The 25,737-nt window shown below is 42.8% G+C and overlaps 1 protein-coding gene across 3 annotated transcripts; it reads right to left on the minus strand.

The window, feature by feature from the left end:
- Positions 1-280: 280 nt before the first annotated feature.
- Positions 281-25,562, minus strand: LOC127005188 (uncharacterized). 3 transcript variants are annotated; one of them, XM_050873879.1, is made up of 15 exons: positions 25,442-25,562; positions 20,335-20,573; positions 16,921-17,156; positions 15,111-15,268; positions 13,640-13,852; positions 12,835-12,997; positions 11,042-11,241; positions 9,754-9,849; positions 8,902-8,967; positions 7,911-8,489; positions 4,101-4,300; positions 2,606-3,747; positions 2,152-2,300; positions 1,778-1,964; positions 281-849 (listed from the first exon to the last, which is right to left on the minus strand). In XM_050873879.1, the coding sequence occupies exons 2-15, from the start codon at positions 20,532-20,534 to the stop codon at positions 683-685; spliced, it is 3,756 nt and encodes a 1,251-aa protein (XP_050729836.1). In that variant the 5' UTR covers positions 20,535-20,573; positions 25,442-25,562; the 3' UTR covers positions 281-682. The 3 variants fall into 3 exon arrangements, with proteins under 3 accessions (XP_050729836.1, XP_050729835.1, XP_050729837.1); XM_050873878.1 differs by lacking the exon at positions 25,442-25,562 and adding an exon at positions 22,783-22,919; XM_050873880.1 differs by lacking the exons at positions 8,902-8,967; positions 25,442-25,562 and adding an exon at positions 22,783-22,919.
- Positions 25,563-25,737: the final 175 nt, after the last annotated feature.

The following is a 25,737-nucleotide window of genomic DNA, read 5'->3' on the forward strand; positions in this document are numbered from 1 at the left end:
AGATACATTATTGCCTTCATGCTGCATGTGTGTGTGTGTGTGTGTGTGTGTGTGTGTGTGTGTATATATATATATATATATTTATATAGCGAGAGATATATATATATATATATATATATATATTTATATATATATATTTATATATATGTGAGAGAGAGAGAGAGAGAGAGAGAGAGAGAGAGAGAGAGAGAGAGAGAGAGAGAGAGAGAGAGAGAGAGAGAGAGAGAGAGAATGGGGATATAGAAGAAGAATAAAGGATAAACTTTTTGGAACCAAGAGATCAACAATAAAATTTTATTATCTTGTACTTCTTCCATGTGACACTAAGCAAGCCAACCACAGGACACTGTGACTGCTCTATAAAAAAAATAGTACATGCCAGAGCCAGCCACCTGAACCCCCACACACAGCCTGAGGGGTCAGTTGTCCTGGACCTCAATCATCGGGGTAAACAAGGGCGCTGTACAAGGGAACAGTGTTGATCTGAGCGGCGCTTGTGGTGCCCGGCCACCAGGTCAAGCAGCAAGGAGGAGGGAGTGGGTGTGCGGTGGAGCCAGGCAGTCTCATGCATACTCCAGGGGGCAATGAAGGCCGTCACACCCTCGCCCCTGCCCACAGCTGCTACCTCTGCTTGGTCCACCACTCTGGGTACACCCTGGGGCGAGGGGGACAGCCACTCCCCTCAGGTCTTGCCAAGGTGGTGGCCTGGTGATCTGGTGTGGCTGGAGGGGGAGGCACCACGCCCCATCAGCCCATGGGGTCGTCTAACATGATGGGGTGGCACATTCTCTTGGTTCGATGTTCTCTTAGTCACGAAACTGGAAGTTCTTTGGAGACTGGTGGCCAGACCTGAAAGTAGATATATAAAAGCATTAAACATTCTCATAACTCATCTTTCCTGGCATTGCATACACAACTCAATTATATATTTCTATTATTGGCTAATTTGGACCACCTTTAACAAAACTGCTAACTAAACAAGATTCACAATCTTTGGCATTATAATTCTTGACTTTTGCCTACTTCCACACAGGAAACCTGTGTTGATGTCTCTGAACCCTCTCGTGCACTGTAAGTTTCCAATAAGTTTCTGTTCCACTCACCATGCATTTCTCAGGCCCGACTGGCTTTTTTTTGCCGCCGCAATATTCTACATTCCTGGATGTATTTTACCCTCACAGATATACCGTACCCCAATAAAGTTGGTATCAATAGCTTCTTATAAAGACTTGTACTAGAACATACACAAATAAAAATAGAGGAAAATAAACAATACAAACTCGTTTCAAGTCTCCATAGAGTATTGTTGACAATAAATCATAAGTACCAACTCGTCCCCACTTGCTAGCTCGAAATTTTGTTGGCCAACTTTTTTAGCCGAATATATGTTTCGAAGCAGAATTTAGTGAGGATTTTTATGGTATCCTCAAAATCCTGATAAGCCTATTAGTTCTCTAGTTACACCAAGAAAATGGTATTTTTTTCAAAATAATCTCAGAGTTGATGCTCCTCATCTTCGCTCATCGCTCCTCATCTACGCTCCTTAGAAAGGTTGCCATATGTTACCATTAAGAAACTTATCTCAACAAATGACGCTCCCAAATGTGACACACTTTCACCGAAAACTTAAATTTTAATAATTTTTTTTTAACTTTTATGACACATCGCGTCATCGTGCGCCAGGACCTTTTACCCTTGATGACACGAAACGCGTCATCATGCACTTGGGTTAAAGGTCAGTTAATTTTAAAAAACCAAGCCAGGGAATAAAACTAACTCTTCAGCTTCTTCTTGGTAGTAGTCGTGGGTTGTTTGATGGAGGGCGCTGGGGGGGCCAGGGAAGGGGTGCTGACACTCCTCCTCAACCCCCCTCCCATGGCCTTCCCTGGGGTGAATGGTTGTATCAGGGGCTTGTATGGTGTGCGGTTCATTATCCCACGCCGGTTGGCCATTCCTCTGATGCCCTACATAGGAAAGAAATTGTCGATGTTACTGTAGTCTAGTGTATTCTTCAGTCTTTTCTAGATGGGGCAGAAGAGTCCATTTAGAGCCCATTCATATTCACACTTTGAAGCAACACCAAATGAACAGAACATAATGCTGAGAAACATGATAAATGACAAAAAAAGTAAAACACTTTCGTATGTTTACCCTGACTAGCTGCAGTGGCTTGGACGATCGTTGCTCTGGCATGGTGTGAACACTTGGCTGGTTGTTGGGTGGAGGTACCAAGGTAGGTACAGCAGCTGCCTTCATGTTTAATGAGCCCTCTGATAATGGCTGTGCCTCCCTTACTGCATCTGCAATTTAAAAGATTTGTCAGTGCATAGCAAATATTGATTTCTAGCTGCTGCACAGTTGATCTTATCTCAAGATACTGAAGATGGTAACATATTATCTAGACCTAACAAATGTTTTGGCCCATATCCACACAACTTCATGTGCTGGGGTAGGATTTACTTCTCAACTGACTGTATCAGCAGGAGTAGGAGGGTACAAAAATGTTACTCATTCAAAACTTTGATAAATAACTTTTTGTTGATCCCTACAACTGCATTTTTATAGTAAAAAAGCTCACAACATAATAAATCCTATGGTATATTACCTGCCAACACATTAGATTCCTCAGTTTCCATGGTGTCTTTTATGGTTATGCAGAATGTTGAGTCTAATCCTGCAGGTTTGCCATCAAACAGCTTGCGTACCACATTGGGACCCGAGGCTGAGGTGGTGGTGGGCGCTGTGGTAGTAGAATGGGTTGGTGCCACCTCAGGTACTGCTGTGTTGTCTGTGTTTCTAGGGTGTAAGTGGTGGGCTTCGGTGGGTCTGTGGTACAGTTTACTTTCACTATGGACTGTCCTGAGGGGGCGTGTGTCTGTGGGGTCGGTGGTAAAGTTTGTGGCTGAGGGCAAGTCATTGTTGGTAGTGTGATTCATGGTGGCGTTGGTGAATGAAGAAAGCTTTGAAGCAGAGGGAGGGGAAGTAGTGGTGGCGAGAGGTTTGAGCATGGTGGGGACTGTGATGGTGGAGAGCTGTGAGGCAGAGGGGAAACCTGAAGTTGAAATGGAAGGCATGGAGAAGGAGGAGAGCTTTGATGCAGAAGGAATGTTGGCAGTGGGGTCTGGTAGTTTGACAGGAGGGGTGCAGGCAGTGACAGAGGAGAGCTGTGAGGCAGCTGAAACACTGGTATTGGTCTTGGCGGGTGTTACTAAAGTGGTGGGGGTGTTAGTGGACTCCATTTCAAAGGTGGTGTTGAGAGGCTTAAGAGGAGAGTTGTCCCTAGTGATGGTGGTGCTGCTGCCTGAAGATGGCAGGTCAATGGTAATGTTAAGGGCTCTGGGTATGGAAGGGGAGGGGAGAGAAGAGAGCTGGGAGGCAGGAGGAATATCAATGGTGGTGTTCAGTGGCCTGGCAGGAGAGGCAACAGGGATAATACAACCATTCCCAGTTAGCTGTCTTTCATGCTGCAGTGGTGTGGCAGGCACTGCACTCCCCCGCTCATGAACACTGGAGTGGACTGAAGGTAGTCTTTGGAGAGAGTGCAATGGAGAGGCGAGTGCTGTGCTCTGACTTCTTTCCTCTTTTGCTTCTCCAGGTTGACACTCCTGGGGTAAAGGCAAGGGGCTGACTGGTCTTGGGTGAGTGGTGGTGCTGATGGAGGTGGGAGTGTATAAAGATCTAGACTCCTCTGCCATATGGTGGCGTGGAAGGACTGGCCCATTGACAGCTGCCATAATGCTTGACTTCCTGTATGGTAGATGAAAAAATATGAAACTGAATTCCCATGTCAAAATTTCAACATTTAAAATTGTTTTGGCAAAGGCTGGGTAAAGTAGTTTTAATGTACTCAATATACAAAATTAATTAAAACTCATAGCATCTACTCAAGCCACACAGTCATTCAAGATGGCTTATTTTAACCATTGCTTTTTTGTCTCTCTTCAATGGTGATCAATCATACAATTAATTACCATTATGAGTTGCCCGATTTAATATGGAATGGGTGGAAGCTAAAATAAAAATCCATCAAGTTTGGTAAAAAATGCAAAAATTATAAGTACTGTACATATACAAAATATTTTGCTTCTTGAGGTGTTTACCTGAAGCTGGTGGTTGGCTCAACCATGACTGTGGGTGAAATAACAGCTTCAGTGAGGCTGGGGAGGCATCCCCAGTGGATAGGGTCCAACGGCAGCACCAGTTCCTGGCTCCCTGAAGCTGCCGTGCTGCCACCTTCTTCTGGCACCCGCTGCTGGTCCGCCCAGGCTATTCGACACTCGTCCAGCCCCTCCACTACACGCTGCGATAGAAGAGAGGAGTCATTTCGGGTTAAATCAATAGGTGCACCTAACATCACCATAGCCGATCCAGGATTCAGGACGTTTCCTAACTTAAAGTCGATGATGTTATAATAGGCGCACCTAACATTATCAAATGTAGGGTACAAACTTGGCGGAGGGACTGTTTTTTGGGCGCCATTAGAGGTAATGGCTAAAGAGTAGCTTAGCCGGATATTTTGTTTTTATTTATTAATGATCCACGAGACATCCTAGAGTTAAAGCAAAGTTTTGCCACCATGAAATATACACAAATAGATAAATATGAAAGCTCACGAAGTCACAATAAGTGACATCACCTGCTTTGCGCAGTAAAAGTATGCTATTTTAGGTATCTGATATCCGTAATATGGCAGGCTGCTGCTGCCTCGGCCACAGATTATTGCCAGATTGTCATACTCAGCAATTATATTTCCTGACTTCCTGCCCCAAAACTGTCTTTTGGGCTCCAAAAACGAAACTAATCCTGATGTTTCTTGGCAATAGTTAGACGTCAGAAACTGTTAAATACTATGCTCTGAGTATGACAATCTGGCAACGGTAGCTATACGTATTTTCATGTTATTGTTCCGTTGTTTTGTTTATTGAATGTTGTGTTCAAGAAAAAGAATACTCATAATTTTAGTTAGTCTTAGGTTATAAGTATTCTTTACTAAATACAAGTATAACATTACCTTCTTTAACTTAGGAAATGTCCTGAATCCTGGATCGGCTATGGTATTGTTAGGTGCGCCTATTGTATTTCATAAAGAATCCTTATAAACAAAAACTAACTAAACTTATGAGTACCATTCTTTTTCTTGAACAGAACATTGAAAAAACAACTGAACAATAATATGAAAATACGTACAGCCACCGTTGCCAGATTATATATACGGCCATCCCTCAAATAGTGCGGTTTCCAATAGTTCGGTTTCGTAGAAGATATTTTTAGGATTTTTTTAGGAAGCACATACTTTGATTTAACTCTAGGATGTCTCGTGGATCATTAACCCCTAAAGGTCGGCTGACGTGGTAAACCGTCAACCCATAGAGGTCAGTTGACGTAGTATACCATCTGGGCTAGAAGGTCGGCTGACATGGTATACCGTCAATATATATTTGTAGCCCAATTGAGCAACATTTCGCTGGATATGCTACACTGCTTATCAGTGCGTAGGAATAGGTCCTCACCCTGATTGGTAGTCAGTTTCCGCCTGCATGTGATAATGAGTTAGTGATTTTTCGAATTCTCATGCGTTCAGATCGCTGTGCTCCCCTCAGCCCGATGAATGCAATACTCTCTCTCCCTCTCTCACCATGAAACGTCATGTTTGGGGCGGAGTGAGAAGACGTTGAGAGACTTTGGTGTGGCGGGTGGTATTAGCACTCACCCTGCACCAGCCCATCGCCATGGCCACGCTGCACGAACAAACACATCCGCTCTCCAGCCCGGAAAGTAGTCCACTTATACTTGTCGTATTTCAGCACATACACAGCGCAGAGACTCCTAGTTGGTCTCATTCAAAAGAGGAAGACTTGCAGGTAACTAGTGCTGTGTTGTTAAGTCAGTTCAGCATATAGGGTAAGAATGAGCGCGGTGGGAAATAGAGCAAAAATCAGCAATTTCCACTCACCTAGCCATACCCTAGCGTAGTGGGCGGGTGATGGGGGAAAACTCATACAAGCTCAAACCTGCTGACCTTTAGGGGCTAATAAATAAAAACAAAATATCCGGATAGGCTATTCTTTAGCCCGCTTCCGCCTATGGCTGCCCAAAAGAGTCCCTCCGCCAAGTTTGTACCCCACATTTGGTGATGTTGGGTACATGAGTTGTCAGGATACCTCCAGCACTGCTACCTACCGAGTCTCCTGAATATGAGAAAACCAACAACTGCATGTACTAATGTAAAAGTACATGCAGTAGCTTGCAGATTTGGTATGCAAAAGGAGGAATAATAATATTAGCTTAGAAAACAGAATCTTTCAGTAAGACTTTTTCCTACATCAAGGAGTCTGCGTTTAAGTATCACAGCAGTACTTGGTGGGTCTTCTTCCATGGCATGCCAACAAACAGCCTCTGTGGATGAGTGAGACTCTAGTCATGGTGTGTAAAATGCCACATGCACCAGAACTTCACCCACCCACAGTGACAGCCTCTTTCCACATCAGTCTCACTCCACTCTCACTCCGTCCTGTCCATCTCTGTTCCATCACTATGCTTGTGCTTCAAATTTAGATCAGGAAAAGATTAATCTTCAATATTCCATCTGGATGTGGTTTGATCATATCTAACCCACAGGTCTCCACCTTCTCCATCCGTCAACGTTCCTGGTGAGGCGTGACACTGTCCTGATGGTGTGGTGCAGCAGGATGGATGGATGAGTAGACCTCTAGTCATGAGTGTAAACCATGCTCCAGAGTGCTGCTCACCAACCCACCTCCACCTCTTCTTGAAGGGACTACTGTGGCTTGCTCAACAAAAAGTCAAATCCTTCATTCTCATTAATGAATGAATGATAACAGTAGAATTTCAGCTAGTGTGACATCAGTATCATTCACAAGTATAAGCAACTTAATACACTCCAATGCTGCTAGATTCAGTCTCATAACACATGACACAGCACCTTCACCACACTAGAACGAAACAGAATTCAAAAAGAAGCAGTTACATGGGTGAACATCATATGAGGCACCCAGTGGCAGAAAGTAGACTAAGTCAATTTAGAGAGAGTGGGATATCAACGGATTCTTCTTTAGTATGATCAGCCATATGCGTTAAAACTCCAAGCTATTCTGACCTTTACTCCCCTCAAATACAAGCTTACCCCAGTAGCAGCGACGGGCCAAATTTGTGGCTTCACCGTGTAGCAGCGACAGGCCAAATTTGTGCCATGGTATTTACCCTTCAAAATAGATGATACGTAATCTGATCACAAATGCTTTGATATATATTATAAAATGGGCTGTGTGAGGTGATTTTTCTCATTTTTCTCGCTTGGAGGGACCATTAAGAAACGGGATCCCCACTGCTACCAGGTTAAATTGACATGCCTTTGACAGCCAAAATTGCTTACCAGGAACCTGCTAGCGGTGGCAGAGCGGCGGATTGACAAGCCAAAAGCATCACACCTTGCTACCCACATTTACATCTGCCAACTCAGCCAATTACAGGCCACCTACCACACACCTCACACAGTCAGCCATACTCCTTTTTAAATCAGTGTATTCATTACATAATCAACTTTTATTCATATCCAAAAATCTAGCAATTCTGCAACATTTTCTGCAGTCAAAAATGGGAGGGAGGGGGTTGGAATACTATGATTCTATTAACTTGGTTTGCAAGAATTACTGTTCTAAGCAATATGAATTTAATCACACCAAACAACACATAGGTTTCACAGCACAAGTGTCACACAAACTACTTAAGTTTGACCTCAATTGTCTCAAAACTGGGTTTTGGTTTGTCATCTTTCTGCCACCACACTTCATATTATGCAGCTAGTGTATCAAATAGCAAAAATTCAAATACTATTAGGGGCCCTACTGTACCTCCTAGGCCCTGTTATGCACACCCCTTACTCCACCCACCTGGAATATGCCTTGAACTTGAGGGCAGCACTGGTCTTTCATGTTGAACTGCAGATACAAGTCCCTGACAGCAGTGAGAAGCACGTGGTTGAGCTGCTCCAAGGTGTTTTGCTCCTTCAGTGCCTCCTCCAGCATGGTCTGACAGTGAATCCCAAGCTGATGCCTGTCCCTCAGCATAACACTGGCCTGGTGCTTCTCCAAAAGGGCTTGGGAACACTTGGAGGGTTGGCCAGGCTCCAAACCAAAGCTGTTCAGAGCTTCCTGGACAGCCTGCAGCTTGGCCTGGCTGATGGTAACCTTGCCCTGGACCATCTCTATGCGATGAGCTGTCTGGGTCAGCTTTACCTCCAGGGAGTGAATGGTGCGCTCACACTTGTTGAGGGTCTTGTCCAGGCGGCGGGAGGCAAAGGAAATCACTCGCACCTTGGCTAGCCGGGCACTCCAGTGGTATCTCTTCAGATCTGTAACTCTGTAGGCAGACTCCAGCTGCAGCAGCTCTTGGCGCAGGGCCTTCAGTTCCCCACTCACGTCTTGCAGCTGTCTCTGTGCCTCCATTTCCTCTTCACTCATTACCTCCACCTTAGAAGATAAAACAACCCCATTATCCTGGTTACTAATACCATGCAAGGACACCTGCATAACTCATTATTAAACACTTAAAGGTAAAGTTGGGGGCATATGCTGTAGCAGCACGTGGCCTTGGTGCTCATCTCCGTAACATTGGCCCTTGAGTCTGTGGTGGGAGGAAGCCCATTACCCCGGGACACAGGGCCAGTATGACATCCGGGTTACCACAGTTTACCTTTCCCAGGTTTCCTCAGCTACCCATTTATCGACCAGCCCGAGAGGGAGGATTAACAGCTGGGTGAGCTGCACGCCGACTGCCCGGGCCGTGATTCGAACCTGGGCCCGCGGAGTAGAAGCCAGGCACGCTGACCACTAGACCACGGAGGCGTATAACACTTAACACCAGAATAATACTCTCAATTACCTCCTTCAGCTTCTCCACCTTGCCCTGGGACTCCCACTCTTCTTCTTTCTGTTTATACTGCTTCACCTGAACACAAGCATTGAAATATATCATTAATAAACTCATACATTAGCCACTAAACAATACAACTTATATGTGAATAACTACAACCCAACTTACATCTGAATAGAATAAGTCAAATACTGTATATAACCAGTTAATGTCCTGCATTGCCAACTCAAGAAAATAAAAGTATTGACCATCTTGCCCTGGTGAAACCTTTGTTAGTCAAACTGTCTTCATGTGAAAGTTCACTGGACATACGAGTAAAAACAACTTTACAGTTGTAGAAAAAGTTTGGAGCTTCTTTGAGTGTTTCAATACAAATGCATTGGCACCTCTGTAACTTGTCACAGCAGCTGGCCATTATTATTTTGTCTCTAGAGCCCTCATAGCAGTGCCAGGCACATTTTTCTTTACATATATTAACCTGTTTGGGGGGATGATGAATCCTCAGCCCTACTCAAGTAGAATTGAGGAAAGTTTAATTTGAGGTGTGGGTTGAAATTTTGTGTGCTGGTTCTGTGGTCTGTTGCCAGGATTGTCCATTCCAAATTATTTGCAATGGGAGACGCTGCACCAAGGCGCAAAATGTAACATACCACCAGAACGACCACATTTTCAATGCCAAGGCATTAAAACTGGACAAAATATATAATTTGTCCTTACATTTCATTGAAACAAAAACTTTAATCTACTACAAAATTGATTCCGCCCAAGTATCTCTGGTAATTATCTAGTGCTTGATTAGCTTCCAGTTCTATCTTACAACCAGCAGGAGCATGCCATTACATTACACTTTCCTGGCCTTACCATGTCCTGCAGTCTACTTATCTCCTCCTTCATGTCTTCTATTATCTTTATATAATCTGAGACGTGCTGGTTCACATTCCTCACGTTGCTTCTGATCTGAAAATGGTGATGGAAGGTCAGTTAGTAGGCCTGAAATTATATATATATATATATATATATATATATATATATATATATATATATATATATATATATATATATATATATATATATATATATATATATATATATATATATATATATATATATATATATATATATATATATATATATATATATATATATATATATATATATATATATAGATATATATATATAGATATATATATATATATATATATATATATATATATATATATAACACAAGGTGGACTGATCTCCTACACATGAATATTAAGGAAATTCAATTTGAGAAAGGTGTTAGGCAAACTGACCCTATCTCTATAATTATTCACAACTTGTTTATGAGAAGCATATCACAATTTAGTGTGATAACACAGGAATCAAGATTGATTGTGAATGCTTTAACAACCTTAGATTAGTAGATGACATAGCCAAGTGAGGACAAATAAGAGAATGATCGAGGAACTTTACTGGATCTGAAAGTAGGTCAGAAGATTTATATGAAGAAAAAGTTAATGTTGAATAGTCAGGTGGCAGGACATCAATTATTGATCAGGAACAAAACACTTGGGAGGAATATATTTATCTAGCACAAACAATGAGTGAAAACCCAAACCATGAAAAATAACTAAGAAAGATAACAGGAATGGGATGGAGTGATTTTGATAAGCACAGCAATATAATGAATAACAAGTCTGCCACCCTCCCTGAAGGGAGATGTAAAATCAATGTTCCTACCAATCATGACAAATGGTTCACAAATTTAGCACCTCACAGTATATTTAAAGAGAAAGCTGAGAAGCAAAGGAATGGAGAAAAATGCTGGGTATAACAGAAAGTGAGGATCATGGATTAGAAAACAAAGGTTGAAGATATCTAAATGACTATTAAGAATAAGGAATTAAAATGGCAGATCATATCATCCACATAACTGATAATAGATGGACAACAAATGAGAGGAAACCAAGAAATTGTAGAAGATTGGACAGACAGAGGATCAGCTGGAGATGAAATTAAAGCATTTGTCAGAGTAGATATCAGACAAAAGTGGAGCAAATTGGGAAAGGCCTTAGTACAGTGGATTAGTACTGGCTGATGATAACAATCAAGTTTCGAAACTGCCTCAATTATTCCTCTCCTGCCCTACATTTTCTCCGCAACTCACAGTGGTTCTGATGGTCTTGGCTCGCTCAGCATATCGCAGTGTGTTGTAGGTGTCCTCGTAGGAGGTGGAGGCAGGAGACATGGCAGCTATCATGACGCTGCAGCAGTTACCCCCTAGCGAGTCTTTGAGGAGGCGTGTAAGCTTGCTATTGCGGTATGGGATGTGTCGGTGGCCATCTGCCAAGGCATTGATGCAATTTCCTGGAAGAAGTGAGTAAGGAGTTAGGACAGTGGTTCCCAACCTTTTTTTCCAGGCAACCCCAATCATGCACCTCTAGACATGACCGCAACCCCACTAGTTTACTTGTATATGTGTTATTATAATATAACAACACCATGTTTGATATTTTGAGGTCTTGGCGACCCCAGGAAAAACACTTGGCAACCCCAGGGTTGGGAAAGGGGCGTTAGGAAAAGGTTATAGGGTCATTTATTTGGATAGGCAAGTGTTGATAGTTATGGAGAGTTTGTTCCACAATTACTAAGGAGGGTTACAACCCCCTTATTCTTCCCTCCTGCAGCAGTGACACAGCTGTGAAAAAATATTATTGATAGTGACAATAACACTTATGCTCATTCAGTATAGAAAATAATAATCAAGTTAAAGTACCAGCAGAAAAAGCAGGAAAAAGTAGGGTACAGGGAGCCAGCCAGCTAGAAGACGACAGTGAGGGGAGATGAAGCCTTCCATAAATGTGCCAGGCCTGCCTTCCTGTGATACAATCCTGCCACCACCACAAAAACACAGAATACAACACTCAGCAGATTTTACCATAGATATTCACTGATGAAAATTCTTTGCTTCTGTATGATGATGGTGTCTATGACCCAGAATGAGTGAATGAAGTATAGACACCAGTTCTTCAAATGAAGAGGGTCAGGTGAGGGGGAGAGGGGGAGGATGGAGGAGGTAGCCCATCTGATGCACAAACATCCCCAGAAACTGCTAAATGACCACATATTGCCACACTTGTTCTCAAATTGCTACACAGCCTAATATGTAAAGCCATAATAGTGATCACATTTTAATGTACAGTATATGCCAAAAAAATGTATAACATGAAAGCCTTGTACTATGCCCCCATCCCCCCCCTGTAGCCTCCATTATGTCAGCTGCCATGTGTCACTGCTCTCTCCAACCCCCTAACACATGAGGCTATGCAATGACACACTGTTATTTCATTAATAAGATGAAGCCCTGAAAGTTTTTCAAATTTGTAAGCCTTAAAATATGATCAAAAAGATTTTTATTAAGAGTTTTTGCACACCAAGGGGTGGGAGTGGAATGGGTACTTACACACTCCATGAGTTATGACTATGGCAAGACAAAAAGGAGTCCTGAATAACTTAAGAATTAGGAGGATACACAGTCATGTGCTCTTTGATACATGGAACCCATGGACGGCACAATCAGATTTTTCACTTATTAACTTGGGTCAGTGGCTTGCAACTTGAGTCCTACTTAAGATGATTGATAATTTCAAGTTGAATATTTTGTAACTATCAATACTAGATTTCACCTGTATCTATTATATCAAGGTTAAAGATAAAGACTAACAAAATAGTGTGGCTATTAATTTAGGGAGTAAATATGAAGGACTACCTGGGCTAACAACAAATTAGGCTTAGCATAGTTTAGATTAAAATGTGGGTTGAACGAGAACAAAACAATGGGTGAAGTAGATTAAAATTGATTGCTGGTTTCTAAAATAAGGCTGCCTAGTTCTACTCTGAGTAACCCGAGGATCACTAGAGAACAGGCTGAGGAGAAAGCAAACACTGACATCCACTCACCTAGAGCCAGCAAGGACTTATTAATGCTTGACCCTTCCTTGAATCTGCTTCCTCTAAAGCCTGTGGCAGCCCCTCGCTCAGACCCAGCCAAGTCAATCATGGACAGCTTGGAGATGGTCACATTGGCCTTGCCTGCCCCCATGTCCTGTTGCCGCACAAATATCTGCCACAACGAGGGATGGAGATGATGATTAGCAGTGATGAGTGTGTTGTGTTAGGCTGTGATAATTTATAGTAATGAGGGTGGAATGAGGGTAAGGGTTTTGTAGTGGTGGTGAACATGAAGAGGAGGAGGGATGGTGAGACACTGGGGTGGAAGTGCCAGGTCCCCGCCCTCCAGCAGGCCAAAGACATGGAGGTGAGGTTAAGGGTTTTGTAGTGGTAGTGTGCATGGAGGGGAAGAAAAAAAAAAAAAAACAAAAAAAAAAGGGGGGAGAGGTTGGTGAAGCATTGGGGAGAGTTGTTGGGGTGGATGTGCCAGGTTCCCTCCCTCCAAAGAAGACATGGAGGTAGATGTTGAGGATTTGGCAGCACTGGGCATTGGAGAAGCTAAGGCAATAGACAGAAATAGTCATTTAGGAAAACTTGATGCAAAACAGATGATGTGGTGGTGTTTGAGATTTGCATTTGTTATTTGGGTTAGAAAATGATGAATTTATGCAGAATTCTCTCTGAATGTGTTTGACTTAATAAATCACTCATTAACTCTTGCCATCTACTAATCTTATTTTATTAAGGCTTTCTTTACTATTCTACTAGAAAGCAAAATGCCAAGCCCCCCTCCCCTTCAAACACTCCTGGTCACCTGGAAGACAGCGTGGGAGCGGGAGGACTCAGCATTGGCATCGGTGGCGTGCTGAGAGCGGTTGCGGTTCCCTCGGGCCAGCATTTGCAACAGCTCCTCGGCACTGCTGGGCTTGTGCAGAGACAGTCCTGGCACCATCACCTGTTGCCCAGCCTCCTGAAGTGCCAGTGACTTGCCGCTGCCTAAGAGATCACGCACCATCTCATTGTACACCTGTGGTAGAGAAGGAACGGGAAAGGATGTTTGGTTACCTGTCTGCTTGCCCTCTCAACTTTCATTTTTATTTTCTTATAATAGTAAAAGATGATTGAAGATCTGAACAAAACAAATAAATTTAAATCTATAAATAGGTAAAGGAAGCTCTGAAGATACTATCAATTTCAATCTAAAAGTGTCTTGACATTCCCCTATTGAAAGAGTAGGTCAAAGGAAGAAGAAAGGCTGCTGCAGAGTATAGCAGTGAAAGGGAAGATGAAAGAATGAAGATGCTGGTAAATGTTCTCATTAGGAAGTTGGACAACATGGATAGATATGAACTTCTCAGATTAAGTTAGAATGGAGGGGAGAGTGAGATGTTTAATACTGAAAAGCGGAAAAGCTGTGTTATCGAAGAATAGGGGAGATATCTAAAATGTTGTGTCTAGATGGCAGCCATAAAAATGAGTTTTGAGCCACTGAAAGTCACAAAGTTTCTTAAGCTTCAGTCTAAAATAACTAAGGAGAGAAGCTGTAGCCTCTTCCTTAGAATTAAGTGACTTGTTGTGGTCACATGGTAAATAAAACTGCTTTAGTATAAACTTGAAAGTAATACAAGGAGAAATATATGAAAATGAGGGTTAAGTAAAATAGTGCATAAACATTTACTTCTGCTTGTATGACCTCAACTCCTCACTGCTCAGCATTGCTGGCTGGAATGATGGAGGTAGTGCTGATGATTCCCTAGCAGATTGACACTTATTTTCATGTATTTCTGCTTACATTGCAGTTACAAATTTATACTAGTGTAGTGCAGAAAAAGAGATTATAGCCAATCATGAAAACAGCATTAAAACAGTTGTACCCACACAAATTTTTAAATAATGATGTTCACTTAGTTACTGTTAAAGCCATTAATTATTTATGTGTTTTGGTGATAACTGTGGGTCAGAAACTGGAAAATACTATGAGCTAAGAATGATAATCTGGTAATGTTGACCTCAGCCCACCATGCTTCCCCCTCAGTTGCCTGTGGAGCTCACAATGTAAGCCCTGCTCATGCTACAGTTACTACTTTACCAGTTTATAGGCCTACAGTCTGCTATACAAGCAAAGGAAGACAAATACATGCATGAAGCACTGTTATTAAGGTTTAACAAAGCAACTGTATTGGGTTCAGGAATGGATTAGTAAACAGCAAAACACATCGCTTCTCTTTCCTATCCAGCTTCTCCTCTCCTTTTCTCCTTCCTCCCTCCCTCTCAACCCCCCTCACCTCCAAATAAGACACAGCCACTTCACACAGTCGCTGGCCCTTGAGCTCATTGAGGCGACGGTAGAGCTCCTGCAGTGTGAGAGAGGTGATGCCAGGACACTCAGGCTGCCCCAGCATGGTGAAGGTCTTGCCAGCACCTGTGGCCCCATAGGCAAACACTGGGGAGGGAAATGGGGAAAGAGAGGATTAGGTTTGGAAAATGATTAGAATCCTTGTCCCCAACCTGTAGTCTGCAGGTGCCTTTGAGTCATACAGGTGTCTTACAAGTATCTCCCACTTCACGATTGGGTTACATTCTTGGAAAAGCAATTGTGAAGCAAAACGATCTTATATCAAACATTTCACATCAGAGGTGTTTAAAAATCTTTAACCCCTCCACTACGACTGGGCCAAGAGCATGGCTCACAGCACATTTGGGAGATGCCGCGTGCGCCAATTTTGAAAAGTCACCAATGAATGTAAGCCAAAATAAATACAAAACATAATCCTCATGTATTATATATCAGCATAAGGGGAATTAAATGGTGCACAATGTCAAACATAAATTCACTGATAATTTGGAGATGGATATATAAACTTACAAAAATATGCAGCACCGTGTTGATCACGTATTCACTGAAAAATTACTTCCTTATTTTAGTACTGATGGGTACCAATCACCTTAGTCACCCCCCTTAAACCCTTAGTTGTTCCAATCTTGTCTAGTTTCTGTTCTCTTTCGGCTTTTCCCTTATATACCATTTCTTTACCCTGTCTCCCAAAACTCTTCAAAAAAATTTATTTCCTTCCTCATCTGTTCTTGCACAATTCTTCTCCTTTACTTCTGCTAGGAATTCATTTCATTTTTTCCCTTCTTCATTTCTATTCTTCTTTATATATATATTTCCTTACATTCATCTACTTCCCTTGCGTGTGTGTGTGTGAGAGAGAGAGAGAGAGAGAAGAGTATGGACAGAAGTGAGGGGGGATAAGCAGCTCAATGTCAGCATAGTGCTGGCATGTGATAGGCCTATTTCTGTTGTTTCCGATGGTGGTCATTCTCACTCTGTAATCTCCACTCTACAAATTTATCATCATCTCATTAGATGTATCATACATTGAGGCCATGGGCAGTGGGGGTCCCTTGATCCCTAACTAAAAAAAATAAAAAATAAATAAATAAAATAAAATAAAAAATATATATATATATATATATATATATATATATATATATATATATATATATATATATATATATATATATATATATATATAAATAATTTACTTGCTCAAGTTTCTGAAGATGACAAACCACAGAAAACAGCTGAAAGTATTTTATGGTAAACTGACCTGTTTTTTATAAATTGGTCCTATAAAAATATTATTATTACCAGCAGGGCACATCAATTGGCTATCTCCCCTGATATAAGCAACTCACGTTACAATGTAATAACAGTGAGTCAAGTAAGTTATCGTATCATGTGACCTATATTCTGAATGCTCTCGTACAATATCTGGGGAAAAAAATTACATAATTCCAGCAGAACTTAACCAGGACGCAGTATACGCATCCTCAGATATCTCAAGAGGGTGGTGAAGACGCAATGTACGCGTCCTCGTGTTCAAGGGGTTAAAGGCAGCTGACCATTCGCGCACTCAGCACACATGAAAATATTGATACCAACAAGTAACAGAATGCATTAAATTACATGAGTAGCCTATCAAACAACACTTCACCAGTACCACTACATGCACTAACATTAACGAGCTCAAATCTTAAACATACAAACACATATGCACTAGACAAGCAGACCAAAACAAGCACACTTACCCGAGCAATTATACCCTTGGAGTAGGGTGTCGACAAGGGGGTGAGCCGTGGCCTGGTAAATATCATGGTTGGTTGCCTCGTCCCCAAACACTTGCTCAAACACAAACTTCTTCTCTAGTGGCTGCTTCTTGTTTATATCCCGACACCTCTGTCTCGCCCCCTTGAAGAAAAACCCATCCTCCTCCTCCTTAGGGTCAAAGATTAGCGAGTGTTTGTCCAGCGCGTTGACCACGTTTCTGTAGGGGGAGGTGTGGGGTAGAGGTAATAGAGTGGAGGGAGAGGGAGCGTATTTACCTAGCTATTGTATAGGAAAGTTGAGCTCTCATATGGTCCTGTCTCCAAATCTGTTTATCTAACTTCACTTGAAACACATGGATGTTCTTAGCTTTGATCATCTACGCATCCAAACCATTAACATTAAACATTTTTGATCTAATAAGAAATAGTTAGGAAAATATAAAAATATTGCCAAGAATTTTCTTTTCAGATCTGTATGTGTGTGTATTTGTTGATATTTATCTATTTATCTATCTATCTAATATATATATATATATATCTCTATATCAAATATATATATATATATATATATATATATATATATATATATATATATATATATATATATATATATATATATATATATATACAGGGTGAGTTGAGGAGGTACTGTACACTAGGGTGTCCCAAGAAACTGAAGTGAATTGGACACACTCCAGCACGTGTTGCCCTAGTTTCCTGTCGTGACAAGTTCAAACAGGAAAATTTTCAGCTTCCTCTCTCGTCTTTTACTGGTCACGCATTTCGTTGAGTTTTCTGCTCGGCGTCAGAGAGTGAGGTTGTGCAGGGGTGATTGCGTTACTTAAAAAAAGTCAGAACAAACTGTAAAAAAACTGTATTCTGGTCTATTTTCTGTTCCCAGGTCTAACACGATGGCGTGTAAAACACGAACTAAGGACGTTGTATGGCTACTGGAGAAGTCCCCAACATCATCATTCCTGGGGAATCATCTTCCGTCGAGAGGCGAGGTTTTCCAGGTGTTTTTGTTCCGCCACAAGATCCAGAAGGACGTTCTTCTTGCTACAGCAGCTTCTACCGCTGAGAAGGTCTTGGAAGCGTGGCGACGTGCGAACATTCCGACGTCAGATGTGTCATGGGTGAAGAAGATCCTCAAACTGTACAAGAAATACGGCGCCTTGGTGAAATCCAAGTCACGGAAGAAATGAAGAGATACATTTTCAGAGACAGCCTTGAAGACATGTTCGACATCACGCATTCCAAGACAATGGAAGTGAAGATCCCCAAGGAAGACAAGGCGTTCTTGGAGGCTCAGAGGGAGGACCAGCAGAGCTGCTTCATGGCTGGCGTGGACAAGAAGCTGAAGCGAGCGACTGAGGAGAAGCAACGTAAGAGACAAAGGATGGAGGAGATGAAGAAGAAGGATGCGGCTGCTTCATCATCCACTCTTGATCATGACATGGCTTGGGAGTTTTCTACTTCATCCTCATCGGCCAACGAAGACACAAAGGATGACTTCAAAGCTCCGACACCAGCAAAATCTCCACGCCGTCGACCTCCTCAGAACAAGCTCACCAAGGAGCTGATCCTTGCTTGGGAGCATGACAATCTGTCCATCCGTGCTGTGACATCCTCCTACGCTGCTGCTGCAACGAGCCTCAACCACGACATTGAACATATCACTGTGTCCCGTTCGTCGCTCCACCGGGCCAGTCAAGAACCGCGTGGAGTCCCTTTGGTCCTGCATTGGGACGGCAAGTTGTTACCCAGTCCAGCGGACGGAAGGTCACTGGAGGAGAGGGTGGCCGTCTCGGTATCCGGGGAGGATATGGAGGAACATTTTTTTTTTTTTTTATGATTTTATGATACGTGGTAGTATACATATTATTTTTAAATCTATTTTAATAGGATTTTGTGTGTGTTTATTGTTATTTTACGGTTTTGACGTTTCTAAAGCTGGTGTCACACCGGACCGTTGAGATTTTGTGGTCCGTTAAATCCGAAATCCTTTAATTCAAGGGCTGAGTGTATGTGACAAGTCAGGACATGACCTGACCTGAGTCAGGTTATGTTTTGACCAAAGCCCAGATCTGTTTCTCCTTTCTGCCCCATCCTCCCCACATCCTTCTCATTTCACCTTCTGTGTGTGTGACAGGTATGGACCTGACCTGACCTGAGACAGGTCATGTCCTGACCAAAGCCCTGACCTGACTTTCCTTTCTGACCCTCCCTCCCCATCCCTTCTCCTTTCTCCATGTTTTCATCCTCTCTACCTCACCTTTTACGAGAGGGGCTCATAACCAGAACGAAACCACACACCTCTCGAGTCGGGGGCTCGCATGGTATTGAGGCTGCGCCGAGTTGAACCAAACGCGACAGGGAGGAGGCCGCAGGAAGTTCAAACGCGGTTAACGTGTTAATAAGTCTCTCTCTCTTGCCATAGCCACAATGTTTGGAGGAAAACGTCCAATGTGATACTACCTTTTAAGGTAGCGTGCATGACTCTGATGGTAAGTATTTGTGACCCATACATGTCAAAGTACCGCGAAACTCAGGGTGATAATGCGTGAAAGTCAGGGTGGTAAGAATTTAGGACTAACCGTGAAACACGAGGATCGCGAAACTCGAGAGGGTACTACTGTATAGCGATTTTTTTTTTTGTTTTTTGTATATGATATGACAGAATTATGGTGAATTTATGTCTGAAATTTTAGGGGGAAATTATGACCATGACAGTTTGAAAATTTATATTCCGCAAACTAATGATTATTGATACAATATTTTGCCATACTTTCATTGGCCTAACCATGGTTCTTGTACTATATTAATTGTTCCCATGTAGAGCAATTATTATAGAAGAAATAGCCTTTTAAAAAATACTTCAAATTTTCCGAATATGGTCACTGGAAAAAAATGGAAAGGTTTTCTTTTTTGGGGGGGCCATATCTTATGCGTAGGGTGTCCTTTACTTCTGGTATATAAATCATGACAATAACCCACTCAATAAAGAAAAAATGGCTGGCTTCCTTAAGATCTTGGTTTGGAGCGAATGAATTGATGGATTTTAACTTTAAAATACCGGAGAATATGCCATTTTTTTCTTTTTCCCCATATATATCTCCATTCATCTGAATCTTTTGAAAACTTACACATAATACTCACATCATTCACAGTTGTAACATATAAGCCAGTTTGACTTTTGTCAGTTTTTTCAGGTTACATATTTGTAGGCCAGTCGACAAAGCTTATATTTTCTGTAATATTGTCGATGTAAAAACCTGTCAATTTTACTTTTAACAAACAACAAAAAAGTTCCAAGGAAAATGATATTAGGGCCTTGTTACTCCAAGTAGGCTGAGCTTATTTTAGACACTCAACAAATACACCACCAGCACCTACCTCGCACCACTCTCCTCCTCGCGATGGTTGAATGGCCGCACCCGCACCACGACCTTCAGGTTGGCCTTGGACGCAGCTCCAAACTGCACCTCACCAGAGATCTTCTTCACCAGGGCCTTCTTACGCAGAGATGAGTTATGCCGCCTTGGGGACTTGCCAGGGGAATTGACCCGCCGAAGCCCCTGGCGGTTAAGTGTCATGGTGGCGGAGTAGGCGGTATGGGGCAGGGATGTTTAATCCTGTTGTGGTGAAGCAGATTTGTGTGGTTTAGGTTTACTCACCTGATTGGCTAACCCATGCACAGTAAAAATAATCAGGCTCGATAGGCACAACCTTATATGTGGGCAGTCCAGAACTGCTGACACACCACCCCATCAATGAAAATTATAGCAAAAAACTACTGGTAGTGGGCGGAAATGTGTGCCATATGCAGATTATTATAGCAACTAAGTATGCAAATAGAACCTCTATAAATTCGTGAAGGAGAATAGAGCCTCACCCAGAGAGTGGTAAAGACCGCTTTTAAACAAATCGATGGTGACTGTACTGACACCAGAGAGCAAAAAGTTCCAATGGATGATACACTTAATGCTAAAATATCTACACCTGCATTCGGTTGATATATGGGGATTGGCAACCTTAACCCTTTCATTGCTAAGCACTCGCAACGAGGCTATCCCCTCAGGTGTGCTCGGGAACCCCAGCGGGGGAAGGGGATCTCTTTTAACCGCTATATCTCAAAAACTATTCATCACAGTTACAAAACAAAAACACCATTGGAAAGAGGAGGCCAAGATCTATAAGATTTGGTTATGTAATCCTTTCCTGTGAACATACAGGCACGTTCAGGGGGTGTTTTTTGCTGTGAGTGCGACTGGCGCTCGCAGCGAGCTTTTAGCACCACCAGCAAGTGACGCTAGTGCTCGCTCTTTTAACCTCTGTATCTCAAAAAACTATTCATCACAGCTAAAAAACAAAAACACCATTGGAAAGAGGCGGCCAAGATCTATACGATTTGGTAATGTAAACCTCTCCTGCGAAAGTACAGGCACGTTCAGGGGGTGTTGCCGGTGAAGACGTACATTTATACGTGCACGACGGTCAGCCATAAGGCAACTACTGTAGATCTCTTGATGATGGGGTGCTGGCAGGGCAGTATTGCCAACTGCAAAATTTACAACTATTTGGTCAAAATATCAGTCATGTGATAGGTGAAGCTATGCAAAAATGTCGCTATATTGGTCAACAACATCCACCAGTTGCTCGTCCATCGATTTTCCTCGCTGGGCTGACATGATATTCCACCAAATTTAGTGAAGAACCCACTCAATTGGCAATCCTGTGTTGTGAGAATTAGTGTTGGAACTCTCATACGCGGGAGATTTGAGTGCGGCTGGAGCTCGCAGCGAGCGTTTAACGCCACCAGCAAATACGCCTCACGCTCGCTGCGAGCGTTTAGCAATGAAAGGGTTAAATCTGTGGCCCCTGGTAGAAATGACCTGGGGAATAGTAAATGAGTCCAAGGAAGCTATAGCAGAGGAGTCATGGAAGTTTCTCCAATATTCTATAAGGTGTCTAAAGTGTCTACAGCAATCCATCAACCCTCATCCAGAGACCTTTTTGCCCTAACATCCCCAACTTCAAGTGAATTTAACCGGCCCTCTGATTATCATTGTCTTTTAACTTTAAATATCTTGTAAGAAAACAAGCGGGTGTGAACAAGCAGCTGGATACTATTAACTATTATTGTTGCAGAAGTTTAGTCAAAGCCAAACTGCAAATCATGAATCAAATGAATCAATTATTGACACCTTTCTTGATACTTCCATAAACCTACTTCCGTAACTATCCCATGATGGTGATGAAGGGCAATGCTGAAAACATCTGCCATATTCAACCCTCTAAATGCTTTGTTTGTAAGAGGAAAGCAAATGCCTTGTTAAGTTTACTTAGTTTATACATTAACCGAAAACCTAAACATGTGATACCTTTGACTGGGGAGCCAGCCAGGTAAGAAAAACTGACTAATAGAGCTGGGACGATAACCTTGGACATCCAAACTCCTCCCAATTAGTGGTATTGTTACTCTCATGAAACCCCTAATAACTCGACCTAACCATGTTAATTCTACTCTTATATGCGCCACCCACACTCAGACCCTGCGTATTATCACTCCAACCTAACGAGTGGAAAAAGTAACCCACCAAAAATCACCGAGACTCGGGGCGAGAACACAAAGAGGCATGATGGGCTGGCGACGGGCGAGAACAAAAGCACGAGAACACTGGAGGGCCGAGAACGATTCCTGGCTTAGCGGAGAACAAAGGGAACTAACAGAGGGGCGAAGGGGGAAAGAGGACGGGGTGGGCATATACTAAAAAACTGCTAGGCGGGAAGGAAAAGGGAAACAAAGGGGAGGGAATGAGGAGGAAAGGAATGAGCACCCACCTGTTGGACATCGTGAAGGTTGTTAGGCGGGCTGGCGGGAGGGGGGGAAGGAGGAGGGGCGGAGGGAAGGGAGGCTGTGGATAGCGATGGACTTAATAACGCCTATTTGACTTTATAATAGTTTCAGGCTAGATTTATACGAATTAATGCATTGATACGTCCCATAGACCATAAAATCATATATATAGTAAACTCAGCCAAAAGGAGGACGTGAAGAGGTAGGATTATGGCAAACTGGTCATGTGATATTTTTATGCTAGTTACCAATTTAGTGCATTAATAAACATCAAAAATCTTACAGAGGCCACTGAAGAGGAACGGGGTGGGGGCGAGGAGGGAGGCAAAGGGCGGTTAGGCATGGCGCTGGGGTAAGAAATTCAACACCCGTGACTAACATATAACTTTTAGGATATATTTATAAAACCTAACGCATTATAACGGTGGAGTAACTTTTAACTGCATAATAATACCTTGACTCTCATAATGCCAGTTACACCCCTACCTCCCCCCACACACTCCCAGACGAGGAATTCTAGTGTTATGTGAGCCAAAAAATGTTAAGAAAAATACAATAAATTGGTTTAAAAAGACGGAAGACTACGAGCGTGACTTCATCCTTACAAAATACAATTACACTGATGCAAAAAAAATATATATACAAAGGAGACTACAAACCATGGCAGTTGGTGTAGGTTAATTAATTGTTCACAAACTTCATAATCTTCAGCAGCCATCAGTAAAGTGTAGAAATAGGTAAAGCAATAAAACCTAAAATAGTTTGGGGGAATATAAGGATAAATAAAGGGGAAAAAATGCTATCTGGCCTCCGTGTGTGATGGCTGCGGGCCGCCGAGTGGGAAGTGGGAACATGGATGAAAGGTTTATATTATCATTGTCCCTATTACACCGCCTCTCCAATAAGCCTACACATACATAGGAACACTAGGGACACTATTACACAAACCCCACCCAAGCCTACACAACATAACAAAAGGCTAACAAGATTTGAATTTTTCCTTGTAACTTCACTGCTTATTTTTTTCTCACTCCGCCTTGCCTGTCCCCCTCCGGCCTCTCCCATCAGCTTATCGGTGTACTAATGACCCTGTTAATATGCCCTAGAGGCCCACAGAACTAATTATTACCCCCATGACGAGCAATTAAAGGGTGGAGATAAGTCTTCCTGGAATTTCAATATCCGTAGCATCGCAGCCTCTTTTCCTCACTTTCCATCTTATCTCTCACATCTGCCTCCCTCACTGCTCCTCGAGGTGCTAATGAATGTTCCCGTGGGCCCGTAGGAGGCCAAAACACTTACAAACTTCCATGAAAAAGAAAAGAAAGAGATTGCCGCCTATTTTCCTCACTTTCCGCCTTATCTCTTTCACTCCCGCCTCCCTCACAGCTCCTCGGGGTGCTAATGAACGTTCCTGTATACTCTGGAGGCCAAAACACGTATTAACATCCATGAAAAAGAAAAAAAGATTGCTTGTCCTTGCCTATTTTCCTCACTTCCGCCTCCCTCACAGCTAATCGGGGTACTAACAAACGTTCCGGTATACTCTGGAGGCCAAAACTTATTAAACATCCATGAAAAAAAAAAATGTTTGTCCCAACATTTCAACCCTTTTTCTCACCTCCGGCCTGTTTGACCCACTCCTGCCTTCCCTCACAGCTCCATGGCACTCTAATAACCCTTCCTGCAGGCTCCGGGAGTCCACAACACTCACCTTCATCGTAAAAAAGACTGACATACACACAGAAGGAACGAGACAGTGTTCTGGGATTTGAATGACCCCCAAAACTTCACCGCCTATTTTGTCACCTTTTCTGGACCACTCTTGCCTCCCTCATCTCTCCGGGGCACTAGTAAACCTTCCTGCGGGCTCCGGAGGTCCAATACACTCACCCTCATTATAAAAAACACATTCACACAAGGAACGAGACCAAGCATTTCCGAGATTTGAATGACCCATACACTTAGCCTATTTTTGTCACCCTTCCGCCTTTTCCACACCCCTCTCACTCCCTTCAAAGCTCCCCGGGACACCACTAACCCTTCCTGCTGGCTCCGGAGGTCCAATACACTCACCCTCATTATAAAAACATATTCACACAGAAGGAAAGAGACCAAGCACTTCCGAGATTTGAATGACCCCTACACTTAACCCTATTTTTGTCACACTTCCGCCTTTTCCACACCTCTCGCCCCCCTCAAAGCTCCCCGTGGCACTAATTACCCTTTCCTGATGGCTCTGGGGGTCCACAACACTCACTCATCGTCAAAAGGCAGAAATGCACAAAGAAGGAACGAGGCACCAAGCGTTTCCTAGATTTGAATGACTCCAACACTTCACTGTCTATTTTGTTACCCTTCCGCCTTTTCCACACCTCTCTCGCCCCCCTCAAAGCTCCCCGTGGCACTAATTACCCTTTCCTGCAGGCTCTGGGGGTCCACAACACTCACCCTCATCGTCAAAAGGCAGAAATGCACAAAGAAGGAACGAGGCACCAAGCGTTTCCTAGATTTGAATGACCCCAACACTTCACTGTCTATTTTGTCACCCTTCCGCCTTTTCCGCCCCTTTCTCGCCTACCTCACAGCTCCCCGTGGCACTAATAACCCTTCCTGCAGGCTCTGGAGGTCCGATACACTTACCTTCATAGTAAAAGCCAGTGAAATAGAGCACAGATGGAGGAAGTGCCTGCCGCCATCAGCCCACCACCACTGCTACATTTAAATCTCCCCGGCCAATCAGCGTGCAGTTCTCATCCCTCTCGCCAATCAACGCTAAGTTTATATTTTGGCCTCGCAACAGCCAATCAGCGTTAAGGAGAGAGTTACGACCTTTCACCAATCACGTGGCTCGATTGTGTCCCTGCTACACCGCGGGAGATTTGAAACTAATGTATTTACTAAACTTGTTTGCATTATATTGATTCTTTGCTTCAGAT

Source organism: Eriocheir sinensis, chromosome 29 (assembly GCF_024679095.1).
Source record: "Eriocheir sinensis breed Jianghai 21 chromosome 29, ASM2467909v1, whole genome shotgun sequence".
NCBI lineage: Eukaryota > Metazoa > Arthropoda > Malacostraca > Decapoda > Varunidae > Eriocheir > Eriocheir sinensis.

Excerpts from the sequence above, each read along its gene's own strand:
- LOC127005188 (XM_050873879.1), bottom strand. The coding sequence starts at position 20,534 with ATGACACTTAACCGCCAGGGGCTTCGGCGGGTCAATTCCCCTGGCAAG. Across the intron at positions 15,269-16,920 it reads CCAAGGGTATAATTGCTCGG|TGTTTGCCTATGGGGCCACA; the intron begins GTAAGTGTGCTT and ends TTCCCTCCCCAG. Across the intron at positions 2,301-2,605 it reads GGAATCTAATGTGTTGGCAG|ATGCAGTAAGGGAGGCACAG; the intron begins GTAATATACCAT and ends TTTAAATTGCAG.